At 35.1% G+C, this 25,410-nt stretch overlaps 1 protein-coding gene across 2 annotated transcripts in view; it reads right to left on the reverse strand.

The window, feature by feature from the left end:
- HIPK1 (homeodomain interacting protein kinase 1) overlaps nt 1–25,410 on the reverse strand; it is a 59,967-nt gene that overhangs the window by 23,995 nt on the left and 10,562 nt on the right. Inside the window, exons 2-8 of one of the 2 annotated variants that reach the window (XM_081305274.1) lie at nt 23,385–24,462; nt 14,633–14,756; nt 5,717–5,836; nt 4,844–4,930; nt 3,380–3,564; nt 3,005–3,065; nt 1,387–1,612 (exon numbers count right to left, since the gene is read on the reverse strand). In XM_081305274.1, the coding sequence (XP_081161400.1) occupies nt 1,387–1,612; nt 3,005–3,065; nt 3,380–3,564; nt 4,844–4,930; nt 5,717–5,836; nt 14,633–14,756; nt 23,385–24,460 (1,879 nt within the window). In that variant the 5' untranslated portion in view covers nt 24,461–24,462. Of the gene's footprint in view, nt 1–1,386; nt 1,613–2,902; nt 3,066–3,379; nt 3,565–4,843; nt 4,931–5,716; nt 5,837–14,632; nt 14,757–23,384; nt 24,463–25,410 lie in introns of both variants that reach the window. The other variant, XM_081305273.1, reaches the window with a different exon arrangement.

Genomic DNA, 25,410 nt, shown 5'->3' on the forward strand with positions numbered 1-25,410 from the left:
CTATCCCACTTTTCCCCTCTACCTCTTTAGTTTACATTTTGTTTTATTAAAGGAATCTGAAAGTTCTTCTGCTTCAACTGTGATGTATCATCTGAGAGGAAGCAGTAAACTTTAGGGTCCCACATCTGAAAATTGTTCCAGTAAAACCCACTTTGGAAAAGGCTGGGGAAGGGGTGGCTAATTATCTAAAATTAGTAGAAGAATCACTCAGTATCTGACAACTCAAAGTACAGATTTGACTACTATAAAGCATATGTAGAAAGTAATTTGGTAAGTTAGGCTAAATTTGCATTTATGGATTTTGAATCTGCTCCTCCGCTCTCCCTGTGGTTTCTCCTTGGTTTACATAGCTATCGCTCTCCTGTCCTCCCAGTAATCTGTCAGTCTCCCCCAGCCCCTCATTTCCTTCTGCTTGCTCCGACTCCATCAGAAACCAAGCAAACTTAAAAGTCACAGTCAATAAAAAACTAAAAAGTAAAAAAGATAAAAATGCTACCTGCTTTTATGTAAAATGCTATGACAAGCCTGAATCCCAGTTTATTCCCACAGGGGACTAACACTGACTTTCTATTAAGAAAGTCATGCATGTCACCATGAAATATCTATAACATAACTAAGCCTTCTACATGGCTTATCCAACCAATAAACAAACATTTCCTATATTTGAGGAAAAAAAGGAACTGGACAGACTGGATTATAGAACAACAATAAAAGAAAAAGAGAGAGAGAAGGATGGGAATGTGAAACTTAACATCTTACTGTAACACATGGAGAAAGCCTCTTTCTTCAGCTATTTTGTTCCTGTTAACAGAACTTGCAGGAACAATATGATTCATAAACTGAAGCATATAATCTTAATGCCTCCCCACACAACAATTTCAGCTTGTAGAATTTTTCAGTTCAATAAATGATCTTTATTACTGATACAATTTAGGAAGTTTTTATATTCTTAACCATGATTTTTACATTTTAAAATAAAATAACCTTTTATTTGGGACATAATTTTATTTTATGATGGAATGATATAGAAAATTAGACTCAAGATACAGCAATTATGCTAAAAAAATTTTTCCCCCAAGATGTGTATATTCTACATGTTGGGAGATACATGTTTATAAAAGATATTGATACAAGGTCTCAATGGAAAAAAAAATTGGTAACAGATACATCAATTAAAAAACATAAATTGAGTTTCTATAGTGTCAAATAGCATCATAAGTAGACAAATATAAAAAGAAAAATCACCTTTGTGATATTATCCAATTTCAGTTATCATTATCATCAGAAACAGAGTTTAAACTTATTAGAGATCAGAACTAAACGGCTAGATCTACCTAACGCAAGCAGGTCTGCTAAAATACCATACAACATAGTTTCCCCACTTACTTTGAAAAGCAGGTGGACATACTATAAATGTTTGTTGGAATGGATCCGTCTGTGTGCATATCTGAGTTGTTCCAGGCTGCAAGGAAACACCCTGCTGTGCAACTCCAGGAACTGGTGCAGCAGATGATGGGTACAAAGCTGACTGGTAGTTTAGTAATGAGACATCTGAATTAGCCAGAGAAAGAGTAGCAGCTGCTGCAGTAGAACTGGAAGCTAGAACACTGGCCTAAAAACAAAAGAATTATACTTATATACTGCCATAAAGTAGAGATAGACAACATTATATATATATATATATATATAATCTATCCTGAAAAACCTAGAATAAAGTTTTAAAATGCCATGTTCATTATCTTTGAAATAACTCTGCTTAAGAAATTTTCCCAATCCCTAAAATTAAGGCATACTATATGGTCAAATAAGCAAAAAGACAACAAAAGAATAACAAGTAGTTATTCTTTGATCCTACAGATTATAGCTATCTAAACCTTAATTACCTCTGCACAAAAATTGCTAGATGGGAGATACCACTATACCTCATATTCCCTTCCATTTGGAATGTAGACCTAGTTAAGAAGCCGTGAAGCTTACAAACTTCTGAAACAAACCTAAATGTAATTATCACTAAGTTAGCAAAAAAAAAAAAAAAAAAAAAAAAAAATGCAAAAAATTCTGCAGGAAGTCACCCATGAAATGTGTGTGAACCTTTTCAACACTGAAGGCAGTGATGGGGAAGGTCTGATGTTTGAGAGCTTAACATGGCAATTCCACTGTCAAGATGGCCTAATACAAATGAACTCCTTTCTCAGTTCTGCCCAGAAAGGTCCCATGTAGCACTGGAGAAGGGCATGAACCATTAGGAACCGAGCAGTCTACATGCCCCCACCTCTATCCTGTTTTGGTGAAGAACTTTCTGTCGAATCCCTTTGATCTATTCCAATATAAATACAGCAAGCACAGGCTCCCTTCTTTGTTAGAAGATGCACCTGTCTGGTCAGCTTGGTCCAATGCTTCCCTAGCTCTGAAACTATTATTCTGTGGTCTGTGGTTATTTCATAGTACTACTTTCCTAGCTTTTATTTCTTAGCCAGCCCATCCCTCAGGAGGAGAACCTTTTCCCTTGCCCACACGGGACATGAGTGAGAAACTACCTTTAATGTATTGGAAATGCTCTTCAATAAAGTAGTAAGACATAGGTCCTTCTCCTAACTTGGAGAAAGAATCATTTGACTGAACTCAGTTCAACAAACAGCAGTAAACAGTACAATAGCCCATTTATTTGATTATGCTAAAATTCATGAGGGAATGGATTAGGCCTTTGTTTTTTTGTCAGCAAGTGACTGATAGGTAAAAACCAATCTATATTGTCTTCCATCATTTTTGCCAAGTAGAAAATTCTTAGGAAGTAACAAAACCACCAAAACAAAGACTCATTTTGGTTTCTTTACCTCACCCTGCACCCCTACTAGTCTCTATGCCACTTAGGCTTGAGTTTCCAAAATCATTTACTGAATACCTGATTGTGCACTGCATTGAGCTGGTTGCTGAAGCTCATGGTTAGGTTTGTGCTTGTATTTGGTGCAACATGTGTAGTGAAGGGACTCTTGATCTGACTCACTGTATCATACATGTGAACCCTCCGCTTGCAGATCTCCATGTTCTGGAAACAAGATTTAACACTGAAAGAGATTAAAGATTCACTAAATGAATGCTGAAATTTAAACAGACAGCAAATAACTCAAGACAACTACACAAAGTTTTTTTTTTCTTCCCCATGCACTTTCAGAAAAAACAACTCAAGAGATTTTATAATCAAAACAAGGAAAGATATGCATCTAATTTTTAATCTTGTGACTTATCAACGAGAAAGAAAAGTATCAGTAAGTCAGATAAACAAACACCAAAGTTGCTTTTAACTTGATAGTTCCATATAAGACAGCAATTCAGTCAAGAACGATATCCTGGCAAAAGTCCCAGACTCTACCATACTTACTGATTGCTATGTGGAAAATCCAGAAGGTGAGTCATTGTCACAAACTGATGGTTAAGAGTTTTCAGAGGAGTAATTCTCTTATCTGCATCAATTGTTAGCATTTTTTTTAACAGATCAATGTATTCTCTTCTATCTGCCTTCTCTGCCAACATGTCTGTTCCCTCTAAGTCAGTAGACATATTCACCTTCCAAGGAAAATTTAGAAATATTATATTCTTCATTTAAGATAAACAGTAGACTTATCACTTACTGCATCTACTTTTTTCCCAAAAACCAAAAAATAAATATTTAATGTTGGCATTTGAAAAAAGAAAAACCTGGGAAAATTCTTTTTATTATAGTAAATTATAATACTATAATATAATTCACAGAAGGGAACTCCTTATGCTGCCTAAGTGGTAGAATAAACCTGAACCAAAACCATCTTTAAAAATTGGAACAGCCAAGCATGGTGTCACATCAGTAGGCATGGTGGCACACACCTGTAATCCCAGCAACTCGGGAAGCTAGGGCAGGAGGATTACAAATTCAAGGCCAGCCTCAGCAACTTAGTAAGACCCTATATCAAAACAAAGCTGGATTGTAGCTTAGTGGTAAAAGTGCCTATGGGTTAAACCTCCAGTACCTAAATAGTATTTGAAACAAATGCCTTAAGCAAAAGTGATTATTATTAATTGAATATAAAAGTTTCTATTGTTGAAAATTAAATGGCATAGTAAGTAAAAAATGTTTGAACAGAGTTTGGAATGTAAGAAGCACTCAATAAATGTTAGTTTTTATGTAGTTAATTATTCAGACAAACAGAACAAGAAAAAACCTTCATAAACAATATTTTAAAATACTGATATGTAATAAGACCATGCTTAATGCAAAAGCAAGAAAGAAATATACTCAGATTGAATATCCCATATTAAAAATTCTTGGATTTTGAATATTTGCATTGACTTTACCAATTGGTCAGGCATTCCTAACTATAAAACCCAGTAAGAGGGGGCTGGGGATGTGGCTCAAGCGGTAGCGTGCTCGCCTGGCATGCGTGTGGCCTGGGTTCGATCCTCAGCACCACATACAAACAAAGATGTTGTGTCCGCCGAAAACTAAAAAATAAATATTAAAAAAAAAAAAATTCTTTCTCTCTCGCTCTCTCTTTAAAAAAAAAAAACAAAAAACAGTAAGAGCTGTAATCTAAAGCTCTTTCAGCATCCTGTCAGTGCTCAAAGAGTTTCAGATTTCAGAGCACTTCCGATTTGGGGTTTTTGGATTAGGGATGTTCAACCTATAATCCTAAAAGTATTCTATGTTAAGATTTAAATATTCTTTTAATACACAGCAGAATACTATTTTTTTTCTGTAAAAACTGAAAACTAGTACTAAAAGACAGATTAAATCTGTCTTTAGTAAAACCAACAGAAGTGTGTCTCTGATTAAAGACATAAATGTCTTTATGAAATTTGCCACATTTACCTGAGCCATGTCATCCAAACAGTTAAAAATGTACTTCCGAGCTTCTTTTGATTTTATTCCAGTCTCCAATTCGTGTTCTTCAGGTGTCTATAACATATGGATTTTTAAAAATTCAATCTGTATGCTATTTTCACATTTTAGCTAATTTCACCTTTTATTCTAAATTAAAACCAGAATACAAAGAGGCAAGTATTGTCACCTTGCCAACCGTAGATGGCATAGATTACAACCAGAAAATCTTCTGGTAGAAAGTTGTGATTCTGATAGCTGCCTACCCTTTCAACAATGATTAAAATAAACAAGCAAGAATGATGCACCACACCTCCTGAAGAAAGTCAAATAAGATCCATTACCATTTTTCTAGTGAAGCCACTTTGAAATGAACTGATATTGCAAATCCTAACTGTTCAAGAGACTCAGAGGCATAGTGTCACAGAGTTAATCAAATCACTCTGATTTCTCAATTTAAAGGAGTAGGCTCAGATACTTGTTTCAAGAAAACATAAGGCCTAAATGAGGACAGTTTGAAAAGTATATTGTTTTATCATGTTTATTGAAAATTCTCTACAAAAGTCATTATTTCTCTAGTTCTTCATACCACTTAATGATAAGCACTATTCTCGACATCCCCCTTAACTGCTAAATCAAAATATACAAAATAATCTCAGCTAACTGAACCAGCACTTATTTTGTTTTTAACTAAGGCTAAGGCCCACACGGGTACAATGAACAGTTTTTAAAGTATCTCCTCCTGAAAACATACCTTTCCCACCTCCTTTCTCTCTTCTACCTCAAAAATTTAATAACTGAAGTCTGAATTCAAAGTTGTGGAAGGGGAGAACAGGCATAGGTAATACAGTAGCAAAGACAAACCTTAAGCCTCCACAGTGGATAACCCAAATTAGGATCTCTGTTGAAAAACCTGGTTGTTTTTGTTCCAGCACTGAGAAGATATTCAGCTGGCAGGCCTTGCGTTTGTGAAATGTAACGAATCTGAAACGTTAAAACCATAAAACATCAATTTGGAGTGAAAAAAAGGAAATCACTGAACACTTTTACACTAAAGCATTAACACTAGCCAAAAAGGAAGGTATTGCAAATAAATGAACTCTTTAATCAATAAAACTGAAATTTACCTGTAAATAAACATAAATATGTAATGTTAATCCATTCACATGTATTATCCAAATATTTATTTAGTTACTACCATGCTATGAGAGATGCTATTTAAAAGGAAACCCAGTCTTGATATTTATTTATTTAGTTGGTTAGTTAGTTATTTTGGTATTGGGGATTAAACCCAGAGACACTTAACCACTGGGCCATGTTCCCAGTCTCTATTTGAGACAGTGTCTTGCTAAATTGCTCAGGAACTGAGGCTGATCTTGAACTTGTGATCCTCCTGCATCAGCCTCCTGAGTCACTGGGATTAATGGTGTATGCCACTGTGCCCAACCCAGTTTTGAAAAATTTGAGTGTAATCTCACTTTTTTGTTAGACTTCTGACACAAAGTTCAGAAAACTTTAGATTTCTAAGACATACCAGAATAGTTTCTAAAACCTGTTTTTCATGAAGTAACTTTTTAAAATGTATTATCAAATTGGAAAGATTAGGAAAAAGTTCTGCAAACTCCTTCTTCATTGGGTTCTATAGCTCTTATCAACTGTCCCTACTCTAAATACCCACGGAGTTTATCTCTCAACCAACACATTTAGTACTTAATTTAGCTTCTCTAGCCCCACATCAATAGGGGGCTGGTACTATATTTCATTCAGTTAACATTTAATGATCACCTCCTGTGACTAGGATAGCAGTTCTCAAAAGTGTGCTGAGGCTCAGGGGTAAGGGGTCCATGAAGTGAATACTATTTCCATAATGTTAAAAAGTTATTTACATTTTTCACTCTCTTCCCAGAAATATACAGTACAGATTTCCAAACGTGATGTGAAGATGTCATTGTTCTGATAGCTATAAAATGTGCATGTATATTATTTGTTTTATTGGCTGGGCGTGGTGGCGCACACCTGTAATCCCAGCATCTTGGGAGGCTGAGGCAGCCCTAGCAACAGTGAGGCACTAAGTTCAAAGCCAGCCCTAGCAACAGTGAGGCATTAAGCAACTTACTGAGACCCTGTCTCTAAATAAAAAAGAGAAAGGGCTGGGGATGTGGCTCAGTGGTTGAGTGACCCTGGGTGCAATCCTCGTACCAAAAAAAAAAAAAAAAAAAATTGCTTTATTGTTCATACCTGTTTGCTTCTATAACAATTTTGCCTGACCAGAAAAGCATCAGAAGGGTAATCTGCTTCTCTCCCCTCCCTTGAGAGCAATAAGAGGCAATTTTTTTCTTACAAACCCCCACCATATATAAATGGCTATAATTAACATGAAATTAGAAATAAATATGTAAACAAGGAAGAGAATCCTGGCCAGGAGCAGTGGTGTATGCCTATAATCCCAGCAAATCAAGAGGATGAAACAGGAGGATCACAACTTTGAGGCCAACCTCAGCAACTTAGCAAGGCTGTAATCAATTTAGCAAGACCATGTCTCAAAATAAAAAATAAAAAGGATGGAGGATGTAGCTCAGTGGTAAAGTGTACCTGGGTTCAATCCCCAGTATCCTCTCTAAAAAAAAAAAAAAAGAAAGAAAAGAATCTTATTTTCCATCACTCTCCACCTCCAAGATTCCCAGCTTTAATTTCTAATGCAGTATGTATTGATAATAATAATATAAGATCCATAAACAGAGTTCTTTAGGATCAATTACTTTTTCAATTAGTGGAAAACAGGAGTAGAGAAACAATGGCCTATAGGCCAAATGTGGCCTACCGTCGTAATGATTTTAAACAAGTTATTACTCCAAATACATGGGCGCTACCTCACCAGAAACAAAACAGCATTAGCAAAATGGGGGTGGGGGATCTTAACCCTGAATAAGAACATTTTAAATGTGAACTACTTGTGTGTATGAAAAGGTGAAATATGTTTTAAATCCAGGATAAAATTTGCATAATGAAATATTATGTGGACATTTTAAGTGATAAGGTAGAGGGTATTTATTGACATCTAAAAGTATTTTACAATAGATTATGTAGAAAGGCATATTATAAATTAAATAAATCTCATTTTTAAAAACAATCACTACAAAAAAAAAATCACTACACCGATTCCAAGAGGCACATTTATTCACATTAACATCTTTGAAATCAGAATATGTGTTAGAATTGATAGCTATCATGGTTTAACTGGCACATTCTTTTCTTCTTTCTTAGAAGTACAGAAAATCATGCTGTCTTAAATTTGATGAAATAATGTATGTGCTCCTTCATTATCCACAATATATGTATTTGGAATGTATATTTTGAATGTAGTATCTAGTCATTCTTTCTTTTAATAAGTGTTTCTTGCTCTCATGGAGTTTGCATTCTAGTAAAGGAGACAGAGACTGAATTTGTAATTCAAACTGAGTTAGCATTGTGAAGAAGAAAGTCTTCTAAAAAATACATTAAAAAAGAAACCTGGCCCCGACTGAGGACTGGCTCTTTGGGGAAGTGACACTTCAGGGGGAAAATGAGTAGACACTCACTAAATGAAATGAATAGGTGAGAGCAAAGTATTCCAAAGGAAGGGTGCAGCATGTGCCTGTGCTGAAAAGAAGCATATTATTTCATTCTTAGTATTCAGGATTGAATCCAGGGGCACTTTACAACTGGGTATATCCCCAGCCTTTTAGTTTTTATTTAGAGTCAGGGTTTCACAAAGTTTCTGAGGATCTCGCTAAAGTTGCTAAGGCTAGCCTCAAACCTGTGATCCTCCTATCTCAGCCTCCAAGTCCCTGGAATTACAGAGATGTGCCACCACACCAGCAAGAAACATTCTTAAAGTATGTTGAAATGATGCTGATGAAGGCAGAGGAGAAAGGTAGGGAAGGGGCAGTTCCACATAGAAGCTCAGAGGTCATATTAAGGATGTAGTCCTTCATTCTAAAAGCAATGGAAAAACATTGAAGTCAAAAGGTATGACATATTCAAATTCGTGATTTGAAAAAAAAAAATTACTCTGGAAAAAAGATTGTTGAGATACCAGAGTAGGAAAGGGACATGGTCTAGTAGGTAAATGACAAAGACAGCCTGGACTTATGTAGAAGCACTGGAAAAAAATGAATATAATATCAAGAGGTATTTAGGACATAAAAAGTTACGTGAGGGCTGGAGTTGTGGCTCAGTGGTAGAGTGCTTGCCTAGCATGTGTGAGGAACTGGGTTCTATTCTCAGCACCACATGTAAATTTTCCTTCATAGAATTTATCTTAATTGGACTTTAATTATCTGTGTGATTACTTATTTAATGTTTTTCCCATTATCAAAACTGTGGCCTGGGGCTGGGTTTATAGCTCAATGGTAGAGTGCTTGCTTCGAATATCCAAGGCCCTGGGTTCGATCCTCGGCACCACGTAAAAACAAATAAGTAAATAAATAAAGTTAAAAAAAAAAAAAACTGTGGCCTATTCAAGGGCAAATACAATGTTTGTTTTATTTCTGTTGAATCCCTAATGCCTATGGTACCTGACAGAAATTTGGCACCCAATAAACACATAATAAAAATTGACAATATATAATAAAATAAACACAAAATATACCAAAATATAAAGGGTTACCTCCAAGTCATACAGGAAGTTGAGATCTTTGTCTCTTGGCTTATACCATCTTTTCTGATTTTTCTATACTGGTGCACTCATGGAATTTCTTTGTTTTGTTTTGTTTTGTTTTTGGTGCTGGGATCGAACCCAGGGCCTTGTGCATGCAGGGCAAGCAGTCTACCAACTGAGCTATATCCCCAGCCCCACTCATGGAATTTAAACATTTAAAATTTTTGGTATTATAAAATGAAAAGTGTTTCATTATGAAAGTAGAATCACCCCAATTTTTCCACAAAGCTTATCAACAAGAAGCCCATATTTAAGCAAATAAAAAATACTGTCATTTGTTATTTTAAACAATTACAATGTTTTTGACAAATTTGAAGCTATTAACCAGTTTATAAAGAAGGTACACACACTTCTGACTGACAAACATGTGATATAAATCTCAGCTATAACATCTATGAAAAATTCACAGCTAACATTATACTTAACAGTGAAAAACTGAATATTTTTCCCATAAAATGAGGAACACAACAAGGATGTCCACCATAGATATTTCTATTCAACACTAAACTAGCACTTCAGTGCAAAGCATTTAGATTAGGGAAAAAAGGTATCAAGATGGAAAGGAAGATATAACACTATATTTGTAAATGACATGATCTTGTACATAGAAAATCATAAGGGACTCATAAAAACTATTAGAACTACAGTTATTAGTAGTTCTAATAGCTTTTATTCTATTAGAATCAACAGGATATGAACTAAATTACAAAAATCAACATTATGTCAATATACTAGTAATAAATAATCTAAAAGTAAAAATTTTTAAAAATCTACTTACTGCCAGGTGCAGTGGTACACACCTGTAATCCCAGTAATTTGGGAGGCTGAGGTAGGAGGATTGCAAGTTCAAGACCAGCCTCAGCAATTTAGGAAGGCCCTAAGCAATTTAGCAAAATCCACTCTCAAAATAAAAAATAAAAAGGGCTAGGGATGTAGCTTAATGGTAAAGCACTCCTGGATTAAATCCCCAGTACCAAAAAATTAAAATTAAAATTTGAAAAAAAATTCATTCACTAAAGCATCCAAAAAAAAAAAAAAAGACTTGAAAATAAATTTAACAAAAAAAGTACAAAACACGTACTCCAAAATTACAAAACATTGCTAAAGAAAACCTAAATAAATGTAAAGTCATCCCAGGTTTATGGATCAAAAGACTTATACTGTTACGTGCTGATACTTAAACTGATCTACAAATTCAATACAATCAATAAAAATCCCAGATGGCTTTACGAAGAAATTGACAAGTTAATCCTTCTGAGTTCATATGGAAATGGAAGAGTCCCAAATAGTCAAAAGAATCTTGAAAAAAAAGAACAAAGTTATAGGATTCATACTTCCTGATTGTAAAAATTACTACAAAGCTAAAGTAGTCAAAATGGTGTGGTCATATATAAAAAGATACATATAGATGCCTACACAATTTAATGAGTAAAGAGGTCTTTTCAGCAAAGGTTTTTTTCAGACACTGTGAGAAATGAATATCTGTATCAAAAGAATTAAATTGTCCCCTTACCTTATACCATTAACAAAATTATCTTAGAATCAAAGACAGAAACTTAAGAAGTTAAATTATAAAACTCTTAGAAGAAAACAGAGAGGAAAAACTACAGGACGTTGGATTTAGCAATGACTTCTTCCATTTGATACCAAAAGTATAAGCATCAAAAGAAAATGTGGGCAAACTGGACTTTGTCAAAGTAAAAAACACTGGTACATCAAACAATATATCCCTAGGTAAAAAGGCAACCTATGGAATGAAAGAAAGCATTTGCAAAACACTGTGTGTATGTGTATATATATATATATATATATATATATATATATATATATCCAGCATATATACAGAACTACAACTCAGCAATAAAAACACAATACCCATGATCAAAAATGGTCAATGGACTGAATAGACATTTCTTCAAATAAACTATACAAATATTCAATGAACACATGAAGACACACAATATCACTCATTAGCTGGGTACGGTAGCACACACCTATAATCCCAGCAACTCAGAGGCTGAGAGGAGGATTGTGAGTTCAAAGCCAGCCTTCAGCAACTTAGTGAGACCCTATCTCTAAATAAAATACAAAAAAGGGCCACAGATGTGGCTCAGTGGTTAAGCGCTCCTGGGTTCAATCCCCGGTATCAAAAAAAAAAAAAAAAATTTACTAATTAGGGAAATGAAAATCAAAAGCACAAAGAATACCACTTCATGGGCTAGGGATATAGCTCAGATGGTAGAGTGCTTGCCTTGCACTGGGTTCAATCCCCAGCACAAACAACAATTAAAAAAAAAAAAAAAAAAAAGAATACCACTTCATACCTACAAGGATGGCTACTATCATCAGAAAACCTCAGAATAAAAAAATGTTGGTTAGGATGTGGGGAAGTTAGAACCCTCATGCATTGCTGCCAAGAATGTAAAAATGGTGTGGCCGGTGTGGAAAACAACTTGATGGTTCCTCAGAAAGTTAAACATAGAATTACCACAACCCAGCAATTTTGCTCCGAGTTATATAACCCAAAAGAACTGAAAACAGGGACTTACATATTTGTACAACAATGTTCATAGACGCATTATTCACAACAGCCCCAAACAGTAACAACCCAAGTGTCTACCAATAGATGAATGTATTTAAAAAATAATGGAATACTGTTTACCATAAAAGGGAATGAAGCTCTGAAGCAGCAATAGGGAAGAACCTTGAAAACATGCTAAGTAAAAAGAAGCAAGTCACAGAATACCACGTTATATGTGATGTATATGATATGCCAGAATAGGCCAATTTATAGAAAGAAAGTAGACTGGTGGTTGCCAAGAGATGGAAGAAAATAAGGTGGTTAGGGGAGAATTGGGGATTAATTGCTAATAGGTACTGAGTTTATTTATGGAATATGGTGAAATGTTCTAGAACTGACCATGGTGATAGCTCTACAACCCTGTGAACATACCAAAAGCTACTGAACTATACACTCTAAATGACTGAATTGTACAGTATGGGAATTATCTCTACAAAGTTGTTTTAAAAAAAAAAAAAAGCTGGATCTTTCCATAGGAATCCTTGAGACCCAAGGAGGAGTAAGAATCAATGGCTTGGTTCAACCAACACTGTGGTTTTGCAAAAAAATAGATTAAAAACTTATGAAACAAAACATAACTGATTACTTATTTTTTTATTTTTTATATTTTTAGTTGTAGATGCACAAAATACCTGTTATTTTTATATATTCATTTTTATCTGGTGCCAAGGATCGAACCGAGTGCCTCACATATGCTAGGCAAGCGCTCTGCCATTGAGCCACAGCCCCAAACTGGTTACTTAAAACAAGCCATTTTTATATTTCACTAAGTCAAGTCCAAAAATGTCAAATTTTTGGAAGTTGGTAAATATTACATCTACTCTACAACAGACTGAGATAAAAATCCTAGAATGAATAGGAGAAAATACTGTTTTGCTATTTTTTTTCCTTCTAATCGTTCACTTTTTGAAAAAAAGAAAAACCAAAAAAAGTACACAGTGTCAGAAGGAGCTTCTATATGTATAGAGGGTAAATATTTCTCCTTTTTTTTTTTTTTTTTTTTTTTTTTAATGGTACTGGGGATTGAACCAGGGCCCTCTACCACTGAGCCACATCCCCAACCCTTTTTATTTTTAGACAGTGTCTCACTATGTTACTGAGGCTGGCTTTGAACTCATGATTCTCCTGCCTCAGCCTCCCAAGTCACAGGAATTACTGGCTTGTACCACTGGGCCCAAATTAAAAAAAAAAAAAAATCATTCTAAAGAACAAGATAATTCACAATTTACATCTATGGCAAAACTGTTCCCTTCAATGGACCAATTACTTGAAAAACTGTAACTACCCTCTCCTAAAGTTTTTCTGTTTTAACAAAGAAATTCCTGTATTAAAATACTTTATAACAGATTCATCTCATAAATTCTATTTTACAGTGACCCAAACTATCATAGCTTTTGGCACCTAAGGTATGCCAGTCTGAAGACAGTATTTACTTCAGTATGTGTCACATATGTATAAAAGGAAATAAAAACAACTTAGTAAGCCAAAGTTCAGTCTTAAAACTCCAGTCCTTTATCCTTACTTTTACATCTCAACTCATAAGACAGTCGTTAACTGAAGCTAGGTCTCTAATAAATCATAATAGATATAAAAGTACCAATCTTAAGTAATAGAAAATAAAATCCTTTTGTTTATTGTAGATTTGCAAATATAATATTAGACCAAGAAAGATGGTATAAATACTAAATCAAGAAGAAAAGTAGAAAAAAATTCTACTATTTGTTAAAAAACTCTTTAGTAATAATTGGATTCCTCTTTTCCTATTATCTAAGTACTTCTATTCCTCTGGAATCTACTTCACTAGTAACTACAGTTGACTGATCCTTGAACAATGCCATGAGGTGCTGATCCTCAATCCCATGGCTGAAAATCCACATGTAACTTTTGACTACCCCAAAACTACTAATAAGCCTGCTATTGACCAGAAAGAAGTCTTACCAATAACATGAATGGTAGATTAACACACATTTTTATGTTATATATATATTACTTTTTCCTGCTATATGCAGTTTACAGGATCGAGTGTTAGAGTGGAGACGATTAGCATCACTTAACATTTTAGGCAGATAATCAACTACACTTGAGCTCACCACAACTGCAACAGGAGACTGCTATGAAATTATTATAGTAGTACAGTATGTACTACAATTAATTTCATGCAGTTATGATTTAATATTCCATGTTTATATTTCTCTTAACTGAATGGCATCATGTATAGTCTATATGTATAAATTATGAACTTTTTATAATAAATGTACATATATTTTATGGTAATAAATGCTAAAAACCATTATCTACATATATTTTATGCATCCATGACATACCTAATTTTTCTTAAATTTTTTTCAATATTTCTAGGTTACATGGTTGATCAGTGAGTTTTTTCAAATTATTAAAAAAAAAAAAGTCCATGCAAGTGGACCCATGCAATTCAAACCCATGTTGCTCAAAGGTCAATTGTATTTGTTATTTCTATTTCTATCCACATAAACATTCTTACCTGATCATATTCTGAAGCACCAGGATAAAGAGGCCATCCCAGGAACAGCTCAGCTATTACACAGCCCAATGACCACATATCAATAGCTTCACAAAATGGTAATCCAAGAATAATTTCAGGGGCTCTAGCCAAAACAAAAATATCAGATAAAAAAGTAAACATTAATGGGAGAAATTAACTATGTTGACTAAATCCTGTTTTAGCATCAGCTAAAAATTCATTTATTTAATGAAACTAAAAACAATCAGTCAATTTAGAATTCAAAATTTTTTGAATCTTAGAAAGATAATACAGAACATAAACCATGTATTACATAATAATCCCAATGGGCAGAGCAATGCCCCATAAATAAATACATTAATAGTTCTGCAACAAAACCAAGAACAGGCATATGAAGCTAGCCAAATGAAGACTTTATTTTATTTATTTATTTATCCATTCATTCGTTCGTTCATTTATTTATTTATTTTTGGTGCCAGGGACTGAACCCAGGAGCTTTTAACCACCGAGTCACATCCCTATCCCTTTTTATTTTGAGACAAGGTCTCGTCAAGTTGCTAGGGCCTTGGTAAGCTGCTGAGGCTGGCTTTGAACTTCCGATCCTCCTGCTTCAGTCTCCTAAGCCGCTGGGAGTACAGACATGTGCCACTGTGCCCAGCTAAACAAAGGCTTTAAATAGCTCTACAATGGTTTAAGTTAGGTCTTGACAATAAATAAGTTGTTTATAACAAACTTGGGGAGCGTTTCCAATTTTTGAGAGCTTTCTGAAGGTTGGAATCATAAAGGAGCATAATTTTTTCTTTTTATTATTAAACCTTTTTAATTATTTAAAAAAATCAATTAAACGTCCTGGTCAATAATTACACCTTTGTGACAAAAAAATTTTTCTGAGAAGATATGGTGGTTGTCAGTTTACTCTAGAGCCAGCCGATCAGGGACTGAAACCTAGCTTCATCATTTAACAGCTATGGTAGACACAACACTAAATCTCTGTGCCACAGATTCCTTGTCTATAAAATGAATTAAGAGTATCTATCACACAGTGTTGCTGTGACATTTAAATAAATACATTCAAGTTCTTGGATGAGTATCTGGCACATGGCAAGCACTAGGTGTTATATATAATAATAATTATTGTTATCATTATTTTAAAACTTTGAACTTTTTTGTGCTTGTAGAAAAAAATTATTTCTATTAATACATAAGAAACATAACCATAGGGAACCTTAAAGAGAAGAACAAAGTAATTCATAAACTAAGAGTTTTATATATATGAACACATCTAAAATATAAGTGTTACCCCATTTATAGAGGATGAAACTAAAGTAAAGAAAGATTAAGTAATTTGCCCAAAATCACAATAAATAACAGAGCAGTCTGTCTGGCTCCAAAATTAATATAACATCCTATCTTTCAATGAATAAAAGTTATAAACATAACCATCTACATAAATCTATTTGGCATGGTGGTATACATGAGTGTTTCTGACTAAAATTAAGAGGAAAGAGTGGGTTCAAAAAAAGGAATGGTACGGTCTGGGGTAATAATTGAGTGGTAGCAGACATAATGCCTTGGGTTTGATTCCCAAATACCTGCCCCCCTCCAAAAAAAAAAAAAGGTACAAGGGTGGGAAAGAATAATAATAGGTAATACTACTACTAATAATAATAAATGACATATAGTGCTTACTATGTGCTATGCATTGTTCTAAGTTCTTTATAAATGTTGTATAGCAATAGCTTCACAAAATGGTAATCCAAGAATAATTGGGTTACCATAATTCTTATAATAAATCCTAAAAAAAAATATTGGCATTATTGTGCGTCACCAACTCTAGCTGGGATTATAGATGTTTGTCAACATCCTTTCTCAAAAAAAAAAAAAAAAAGAGCTGGGGATGTAGCTCAGTGGTATGGCACTTGCAGGCATGAGGCTCTGAGTTCAATCTCCAGTACTGCCAAAAAAAAAAAAGATTGTTCATGTTATAGGTAGCTAGAACTATGAATTACTGATGGAATTTCAGAGTTCTATTAAATTTCCAGCATGTTTGTCAACATGCTCTGCATGTTGAATATTTTAACATCTCTGAAATTAAGAAGATTCTCACAAATGAGGGTATTTTTTAATTTAACGGCAGTGCTTTTACTTTCTTAACTGGTACTATATAAAAAATGTTGTATCTTATAATCAATGGTATCTTAGATTCTATGTAACAGTGTATTATTTCCATTTGACAAACGAAGAAACTGAGAGGTTAAATAATTTATCTGAGGCTACACATCTACTAAACAATGGTGCCCATTGTCTGGAATCTGAACTCTTAAACACTTTACCTTCTTCTCTAACGATTTCCTTTCCTTCTTACAACATCAGAGAATTTGGATCCATAAGGACGCTCCAGAACCAAATGGAAAAGCAAATCTCTCCATGAAGAACCATCTAACTAGTCATGTATCATGAATTGCCTAGGCTTCCGAAACTTTAGTTTCAAGTAATATATGCCTGTGGTTGCATTGTGTGTGTGCATATGTGTGTTGAAGGAGGTGGTATTTGAGCAAAGAAGGTATGAAGTAAAGATACTTAAAGAGTATTCTTTTTTTTTTTTTTTTTTTTTTTTTTTTTTGTAGATGGACACAACACAATGCCTTTATTTTTATGTGGTGTTGAGAATCGAACCCAGGTCCTGGCCGTGCTAGGTGAGCGCTCAACTGCTGAGCCACAATCCCAGCTCTTACAGAGTATTCTTTACAACTAATTATATATAAGAAGTAGACTTCAGATAAAACCAGGTAGATTGGGGGTCTCCCCAGGATTTAAAAGCTTTCCTGATCTTTATCCTGAAACAGCACAATACTTTTATGTTCAGACTAGTAGATAGCTAAGGGTAGAACCAGTAATATCACCAGTTTTTGTAGTATTTGAATATGAAGTGTGGTTTTCTTCACCAAAGAAACAACCCTTAAAAGTGATATTTCTGCAGGGCATGTTGGCAAACATCTATAATCCCAGCTACTTGAGAGGCTGAGGCAGAAAGATCACAAGTCTGAGGTCAGCCTGGGTAACTGAGCTAGATCCTATCTCAAAAAAAAAAAAAAAAAAAAGAGCTGGGGATGTAGCTCAGTGGTATGGCACTTGCAGGCATGAGGCTCTGAGTTCAATCTCCGATATTGCCAAAAAAAAAAAAAAAAAAAAAAAAAAAGATTGTTCATGTTATAGGTAGCTAGAACCATGTATTACTGATGGAATTTCAGAGTTCTGTTAAATTTCCAGAATTATGGCATATTTTTAAGATCACATAAAATTGAAGCATTAATAAAGCAGAGAGTAAGAGTACCCAGAAACAATACAAAAGCTTTTCTAAAACTGAAAAAGAACAAAACTTTCTACTGTCAGTGAGCAGAATCATTAATTTTCAAGTTTATGACAGTGCCAAAAATAGCTGGCAAGGAGTGTGCAAATGGCTTTGTGCCAAAATTAAAAACTGGGCTTAGAACATTGAAAGCATCAACTGGAAAGCAGAATGATTTTGCCATTCTCATAATACCAAGAAGGCATTTTAAAGCCCAAAAGGTAAGTCACAAGGGGAATGACCAGACCACCCAAACTTACTTCTTTAAAAAGGTAGCACATGATATATGATAACTGGTAATCCTGGAAATCTTAAAGTCTCAAGGAAATTAGAGGAAATACTAATTCCACTCCTAAAACCCCATTAAAACACACACACACACACACACACACACACACACACACACACACCTGAAAACTGGCTGGAATCATTTTTTTCATTTGGTCTCATCCTGCTTCTGTGACAAGAAGCAGTTACAGATTTTCAGCAAAAAACTCACTCAAAACAGCAACTATTCTCTTACAAACAGCCAAGTGTTAAAAATAAAGCCGCTCAGTCCAAGGGCTTTTTTTTCATCATTAGGGCCTAGAAATGTTAGACTGAGCTAACTCTGGGAAGCAAGAAGACTGAAGTTATCTTCTCCTTTACTGAACAGTAAAGTATCATTAGGAGTTTTGCCTCTAAGAAGGTAAGAACTGAATGTTTTAAACTCTGATTTCAGATTATAATTCTTGGAAATATTTTCATTATATCTTTTCCCTTGGCCTCCATTCTTTCTCAATCTGTCAAAATAGAGTGTATGGAGGGAATGGGAATGTCATCAGTGAGAGCTTACATTAATGAGGCCCTAGGTTTAATCCCCAACACACACACACACACACACACACACACACACACACACACACAGTCTATGGACACTAAAACCCTGGTTCTACATCATCTGTATAAGAAAGCTGAATTAGATAATGACTTTTCTAGGTGTCTTTCCAATTCTAACATCCTAACTGGGCAATTAAAAAGATTATCGACTCAAGCATAGAAAAGAGAAAACTAAAAACAAAAACAAAACAATACAAAAAAAACTTGACAGTATTCACTTCAGTAGGAAAATGGCATTAACTGTGCTTCGAACACAGCAGTTACTTCTTTGAAGATACATCCCATCCTCAAAACCAAACACTAAACATGCTCTAATTACTATTGCCAAGTGGAAGAAATAGCATCCCTGCCTTTTGGATTCCTAACTTCAAACTTCTTTGTATTGAAAAGTTCCTTCAAGATCATAAAGTTTTATTTTACTGGCACCCAGATCAAGCTGCGATCGGGATAGCTTAAGAGCTCAAATCATTTTCTGGTCATTTTCATGAATAGTCTTGTTACTTTTTCCCATTTCAGATGCATCAAATCTACTTACTTGCCAGATCAGAGATACTGTGGCTTAGTTGAAACTGTTGTTTAACTGTTAGAGGAAATTAGGTTGTTGTTGTCTATACTTACGCTATTCTTATCTTCTCTAGATTTTATCTTTCCATAAGTAACAAACAGCTTGAAATAGAGGCTAGTTAGTTTGTTCAGAATGGAAAAGCATTACACTGGGCATGGTGAAATCCCAGCAACTCACGAGGCTGAGGCAGGAGGATCACAAGTTCCAGACCAGTCTCAGCACTGTCTCAAGATAAAATTTTAAAAAGAGTTGAGGATGCAGCTCGGTGATAGAGTGCCCCTGGTTCAATCCCCAATACCACAAATAAATAAATAAGAATAAAAAGCATTGAGCCTGTAAGTATGGCAAAGCTTTTCCCCTAAAACCCAACCCCAAAAGATGGCAGCTTTTCTTGGACATTTACATTGTATATTTACAGTAGGCCAGATAATAAAGTATATTACTTCTACTGCCAGAATCATTTAGCTATGCCCATGGCCAACAGAAATAGCTCTATGGCAAATTTCTGTCTAATGAAAATCTTTTGGCATGTATTAGTAAGAAAAAACAATGTAAAACTAAAAAGGAGGGTAAGAAAGAAGGCTATGTTTGGAGCCAGAATGATTTGCCAGCCAAAAAGATTTCACAGAGATTTTCTGAAAGAAAAGGTGAAGACTTAACAGATTCTATAATGGCAACAAAGCAACAACAAAAGAAGCTTAAGAGGACACAGTGATAAGGAAGAAATGCCTGAGCTGCTATTCCATCTGCCATAGGCTCATTATCCAATGTTACTGTTAAACAACACAATGCACATGTTAAATCCTAAACACAGTTAAGTCATGGATGGTGAACTTCAACATTAATTTATTATTACCAGTAATTGACCTGGTAATAAACAGAATGAGCTCCTGTTTTTTAAGAGCTAAACTTAGTTCAACCTAAAATTATTTTTATGTCAAAGACCGAAATGCATGAGAAATATAGGAAACATTGTTAAGCTCAAACGACAGCTTAAATTAAAAGGATAAGTAAAGGGTACAAAGATCAGCAACTTAATACTGAAAATAATTCAAATGAATTGCACATTAAACTAAATGAATCTCTTATACCCTCAAATCTTGTATATAGCCTTTAAGTGAAAATTCCATCAAAAATGATTTCATGAAATAATAATTCTCTTTGCTCTCCCTATATCCATTTAAAAACACTGTTATGCTGGTGATGCAGTTCAGTGGTGGAGCACTGGCCTAGCATGCACAAGGACCTGAGTTCCAACCCTGGCACTGAAAAAAAAAAACGGCTGTTACCTGTCTTTAACAAGGCACACAAGTAGTTAAAGAACACCTGCAGGCACTGAGTAAAGATTGTGAAAGCTGATAAGCCCTCATCCTTCAGCTGTGATCACCCTCTTATCTCCTTCAATACTCTGAAGGGGATGCTGAGCTGAACTTCACTTAGTGCCCCTATAGTGTTTTATATAGTTGTACCATACGTACACAATACACAACAGCGGTGGGACTGCTCAAAGGAAGAGTATTAAAAGCAACTATAGTTGGAATATAAAACTTTTAAGGTATAAAATAAGTGAAAGTGAAAAATCTCAAAATGGGCCAAGGATGGGGCTGGGGTTGTGGTTTAGTGGTAGAGCGCTTGCTTAGCATGTGTGAGGCACTGGGTTCAATTCTCAGCACTGCATATAAATAAATGAATAAAATAAATGTCCAGTAATGTTTAAAAAAATAGATTAAAAAAATTAGCCAAGGTTGCCTTATGACAGCATGAAACCAGAAACCAAAGGCTCTCAGTTTCCTTACCTTGTCTCAAGTAAAAAATGGCATAGTTTTATAAAACTATAAAAATATTAAAATAAATAAGTTTAGTGGTTCAGTTTAGTGGTTCCTCAGAAAGTTAAACCTAGAATTACCATATGACCCATTAATTTCACTCCAAGCTATGTACCTAAAAGAACTGAAAATAGGAACTTAATAGACTTGTACAGAAATGTTCACAGCAGCATTATTCACAATAATCAAAAGGTGGTAACAACCCAAGTGTCCTCATCAGATGAATGGATAAACACAATATGGTATATACATACAATGGAGTATTATTTAGCCACAAAAAGGAATAAAGTTAAGATTCATGCTACAGCATGGATTAACCTCAAAAATATTATTCTTACTGCTAAGTGAAATAAATGAGACACAAATGGACAAATATTGTATGATTCCATTTATATGTAGATTCTAGCCTTCTAGACAAATAGAAAATCAAATAGAGGTTACTGGGGGTAGGAAGAAAAAAGAATAGGGAGTTACTACTTAATGGTTACAGAGTTTGTTTTGGGTGACAAATAGTGTTGATGGTTTCATTTCTTTCTTTTTTACAAAGCACTGTAATGTATTTAATAGAGTGGTAATGATTACACAACACTGTGAATGAACTGCATACCCCAATGAACAGTATCTGTTATAATTTGGATCTTATGTATCCAACAAAGGCTCGTGTGTTAAAGATTTTGTTCCCTGCTGATGGCACTACTGGGAGTTGGTAGGACCTTTAAGCGCAATATAGGGGAAGGAAGTGAGGTCACTGAAAGCCTACCCTTGCAGGGATAATGGAACCTGGATCCTCTGCTTTCTCCCTCACCCCCTCTCTGCTTCCCAGTTAACATGAGGTGAACAATTAAGCTCTTATCACTATGATGTTCTGCCCTGGCACTGGCAAAGTGACCAGACCAAACAGCCTAAAACTGAACCCTCTACAACCATGAGACAAAATAAATCTTCTTTCTTTATAAGCTGTTTATCTTAGGTGTTCTGTCACATTACTGGAAAGTTATCTATCACAATATGAAATAGCAAAAATAGTAAATATGTGAAATACAGATTTTACAATTTTAAAAAATTATGTAGATGGCATTTTTTTCTGAGTCTTTGTATCAGCAAAAATATTCTTCTGTTATTTTCACACAAACAGAATTCTTAGTTCAGTATATTTCCTCAGCTAAAGGCATTTGTCATGTTGGATATATTCCCTTATAAATATATTTTGTAATTATCTATTTTTTGTAAATTGTTTGAACTGTTTCATTTGTTTCTTTCTTTTTCTTTTTTCTTTTTTAGGCAGTGATGAGGTTCAAATCCAGTGCCTCGTCATTCTAGACAAGTGGTATATACCACTGAGTGACACTTCCAGCCCATTTCTTTATTGAATGCCTACATGACCTGTATTTGATGCATGACTACGTATCAGATTCCTTAAAATTAATAAGTAAATAAAGGAGGTGCTAAGAAATAAAAGCACATTTAAAAAGAGCTTTGGTTATGGTATAGACAAAATTATATATATCAACATTTAAGTACTGTCCCAATAATTACTATACATTAAAAAGGTAGCTACATTAGAGTTACCAAATCTAGAAATATGAATCACTAAAGTATAAGTTACTTGGGCCAAGGCTATTCTAGGATAACCAAATAAGTTCCAAGTATTATAGATATTGTTACAACACAAAGAGACCATAACAATCACCTAATCTAATTCTCACTGTTACAGAAGAAAAAAATAGAAAAGAATAAAATGCTGCTAGAGTTAAACCTGGAGTTATTCCCAAGGCATTTTATCTGCCAAGATATGAGTTTGGAAAAAATAGCAGCATATGCTGAAATTCATCACAAATAAGTAAGTATCCAAGACTTCTTAAAATAAGAATTTAGGTATAATGGTAGTAAAGAAAAGACCAGATGTTAGTATAATTCAGTTAGTAACCTTCTGAATCAGACTGAGTTAATTTTTCTAGTGCTAAAAAAAATTTCAGAAAGATAACATTACATAGAAGAATGCCACATACATATGTAATGAACTAAAACATATCTTATTTCTACCATTCACTGTTAAAAGTTGTCTGTAATAAAATGTTAAATATAAGGACAGCTCTCTAGCCTAACATATGATTTTCAATATTTTCCACTTGCCTGTAGTAACGTGACTGTAGGTAGGTTGAACACACAGCTTTGGAAACGTGACTAGCAGAACCAAAGTCAATGACCTTCACTCGGTAGGGTTGGCGAACTGGATCGACAAGCATTATGTTTTCAGGCTTAAGGTCAGCGTGAATCAGACCAAGACTCTTGAGCTTCATCAGGGCTGTGGCCACCTGCTGCAAGATTGGTCTGATGTACTTGAGTGGCAGTGGGCTAAACTTGTTCTGCTTCAGAAAATCGTATAAGTTCTGCTCCAACATCTCAAACACAAGGCAGGTATGGTTCTTATGCTGAAAGCACTCATAAGAACGGACAAAATTATACTCATCTGCATTTTCACTGCTTAGGCGAGAAAGGATGCTCACTTCAATCTGTCCTTGTCTGGCATAGGAGGGGTGATTCTTTAAGATTTTAATAGCCACAATTTCCTTGGTGCTCCGCTTCCAGCACTTAGCCACCTGTCCAAATGTCCCCCGGCCTAGGAACTCCAAGACCTCATAGCTATTGGTCATAGAGCAAAGGATTTCATGCTGGACCAGCTGATAATCCCCTTCTCCACTAGAACTGCTACTCTTTGTGGTCACAGTGGTGGTTGTGGCAGCAGCACCCACCACAGTTCTGTTTTGCAGCATGAGAGGGGGATGTTCTTCTATGATCTGCACGCTACCGTTGCTGTCAACTTCCTCACTTTTTCTTTTCAATCCACATTTTTGATATGGCTCAAGCAAAGAAACGTTGCTTCTGTGAGTCAGAGTCTGGCTGTTCTGGAAGGTTGATGTAGCTGCACTGCCAGAGCTATCAGCTGCTGTTACAACAATATGCTCCACTGCAGGAGCCGGGAGGAGGAGACCCTGGTCGTAAGCAGGAATATTGAAATTTGCTACCTGGTGAGAGGAGTTGGCTTGCCCTTGTGTAGCTGGGAGGGTTTTGCTGTGGGTGTAATATTTGTCGTTGCTGCTCTGTCCTGAAACATCCCAGCCAGAGGGCTCTATTTTCAGTTTCTTCGCACTGCAGAAGGCACTCGACGACACTGATGGGGGGGAAAACACCTGCAACTGTGATGCCATACCTACATGGGGAGAAAATGAGAATTAGACCACAAGTCTTAGCAACAGCTTATATGAAAACACTTTAGTTCATAAAAGAAACATGATGCAATAATGTTCCCCTTTTCAAAGCTAATTAACCTACATTCACAGAAATAGTGTCCAGAATGTACCAAAGTGAAAACTTGGTACATTCACTCTGTGCAGGTCATACATAAAATGTTTGAAAGAAGAAAGAAAAAAATAATGTTCATCTCTGTCTACTACATTTGAAAAGGAACACTGATAAACTGACCAGAAGAAGTAACCAGGTTGATGACAAGGTTCGACAGTATCTTTTGATGATTAAGGAAAATTAATCTCAGGAAAATACAGGGAGAGGAAAAGAGAACAAACAGGTCAGCTGTCCTGAGTATCCCACAGATACCTCAAACACAATAAGCCCAAGGACTAAGCCAAATTTTGTTGTTGTTGTTGTTGATGTTTGTTTGTTTTTTCAGAAAAAAAAGGCTAATAATATTTGACATAGCATACAAGCCATTTCATATATATCTGCTCCATTCTCAAACATCAGAGACCCTGGAATTCTATTTTAATACAACTTTTTTTTTAATTTAGTTTTTAGTTTTAGGTGGACATGATATCTTTATTTTACTTTTATTTGGTGCTGAGGATCGAACCCAGTGCCTCGTGCATGCTAGGCGAGCACTCTACCACTGAGCCACAACCCCAGCCCCTTAACACCCCTTCTTTTGCTCCACTTTCCCCTTTTCAATAAATACTAGCCAGGATTAGTCATCTGCAAAAGACTCTACTATCTCTATTTCTAATCCAGACCTCTCCTGAACTCCAATCCATAATATCCAAATACCCACTTGATACTGTAATTTAGTTATTTTACAAACACCTGAAATTCAACATGTCCAAAATTAAACTTATGAGCCTCCACCCCATCCCCAGTTTTCTATCTC

The sequence above is a fragment of the Spermophilus citellus genome, assembly GCF_964194105.1.
Source record: "Spermophilus citellus genome assembly, chromosome: 9".
Classification (NCBI taxonomy): Eukaryota; Metazoa; Chordata; class Mammalia; order Rodentia; family Sciuridae; genus Spermophilus; species Spermophilus citellus.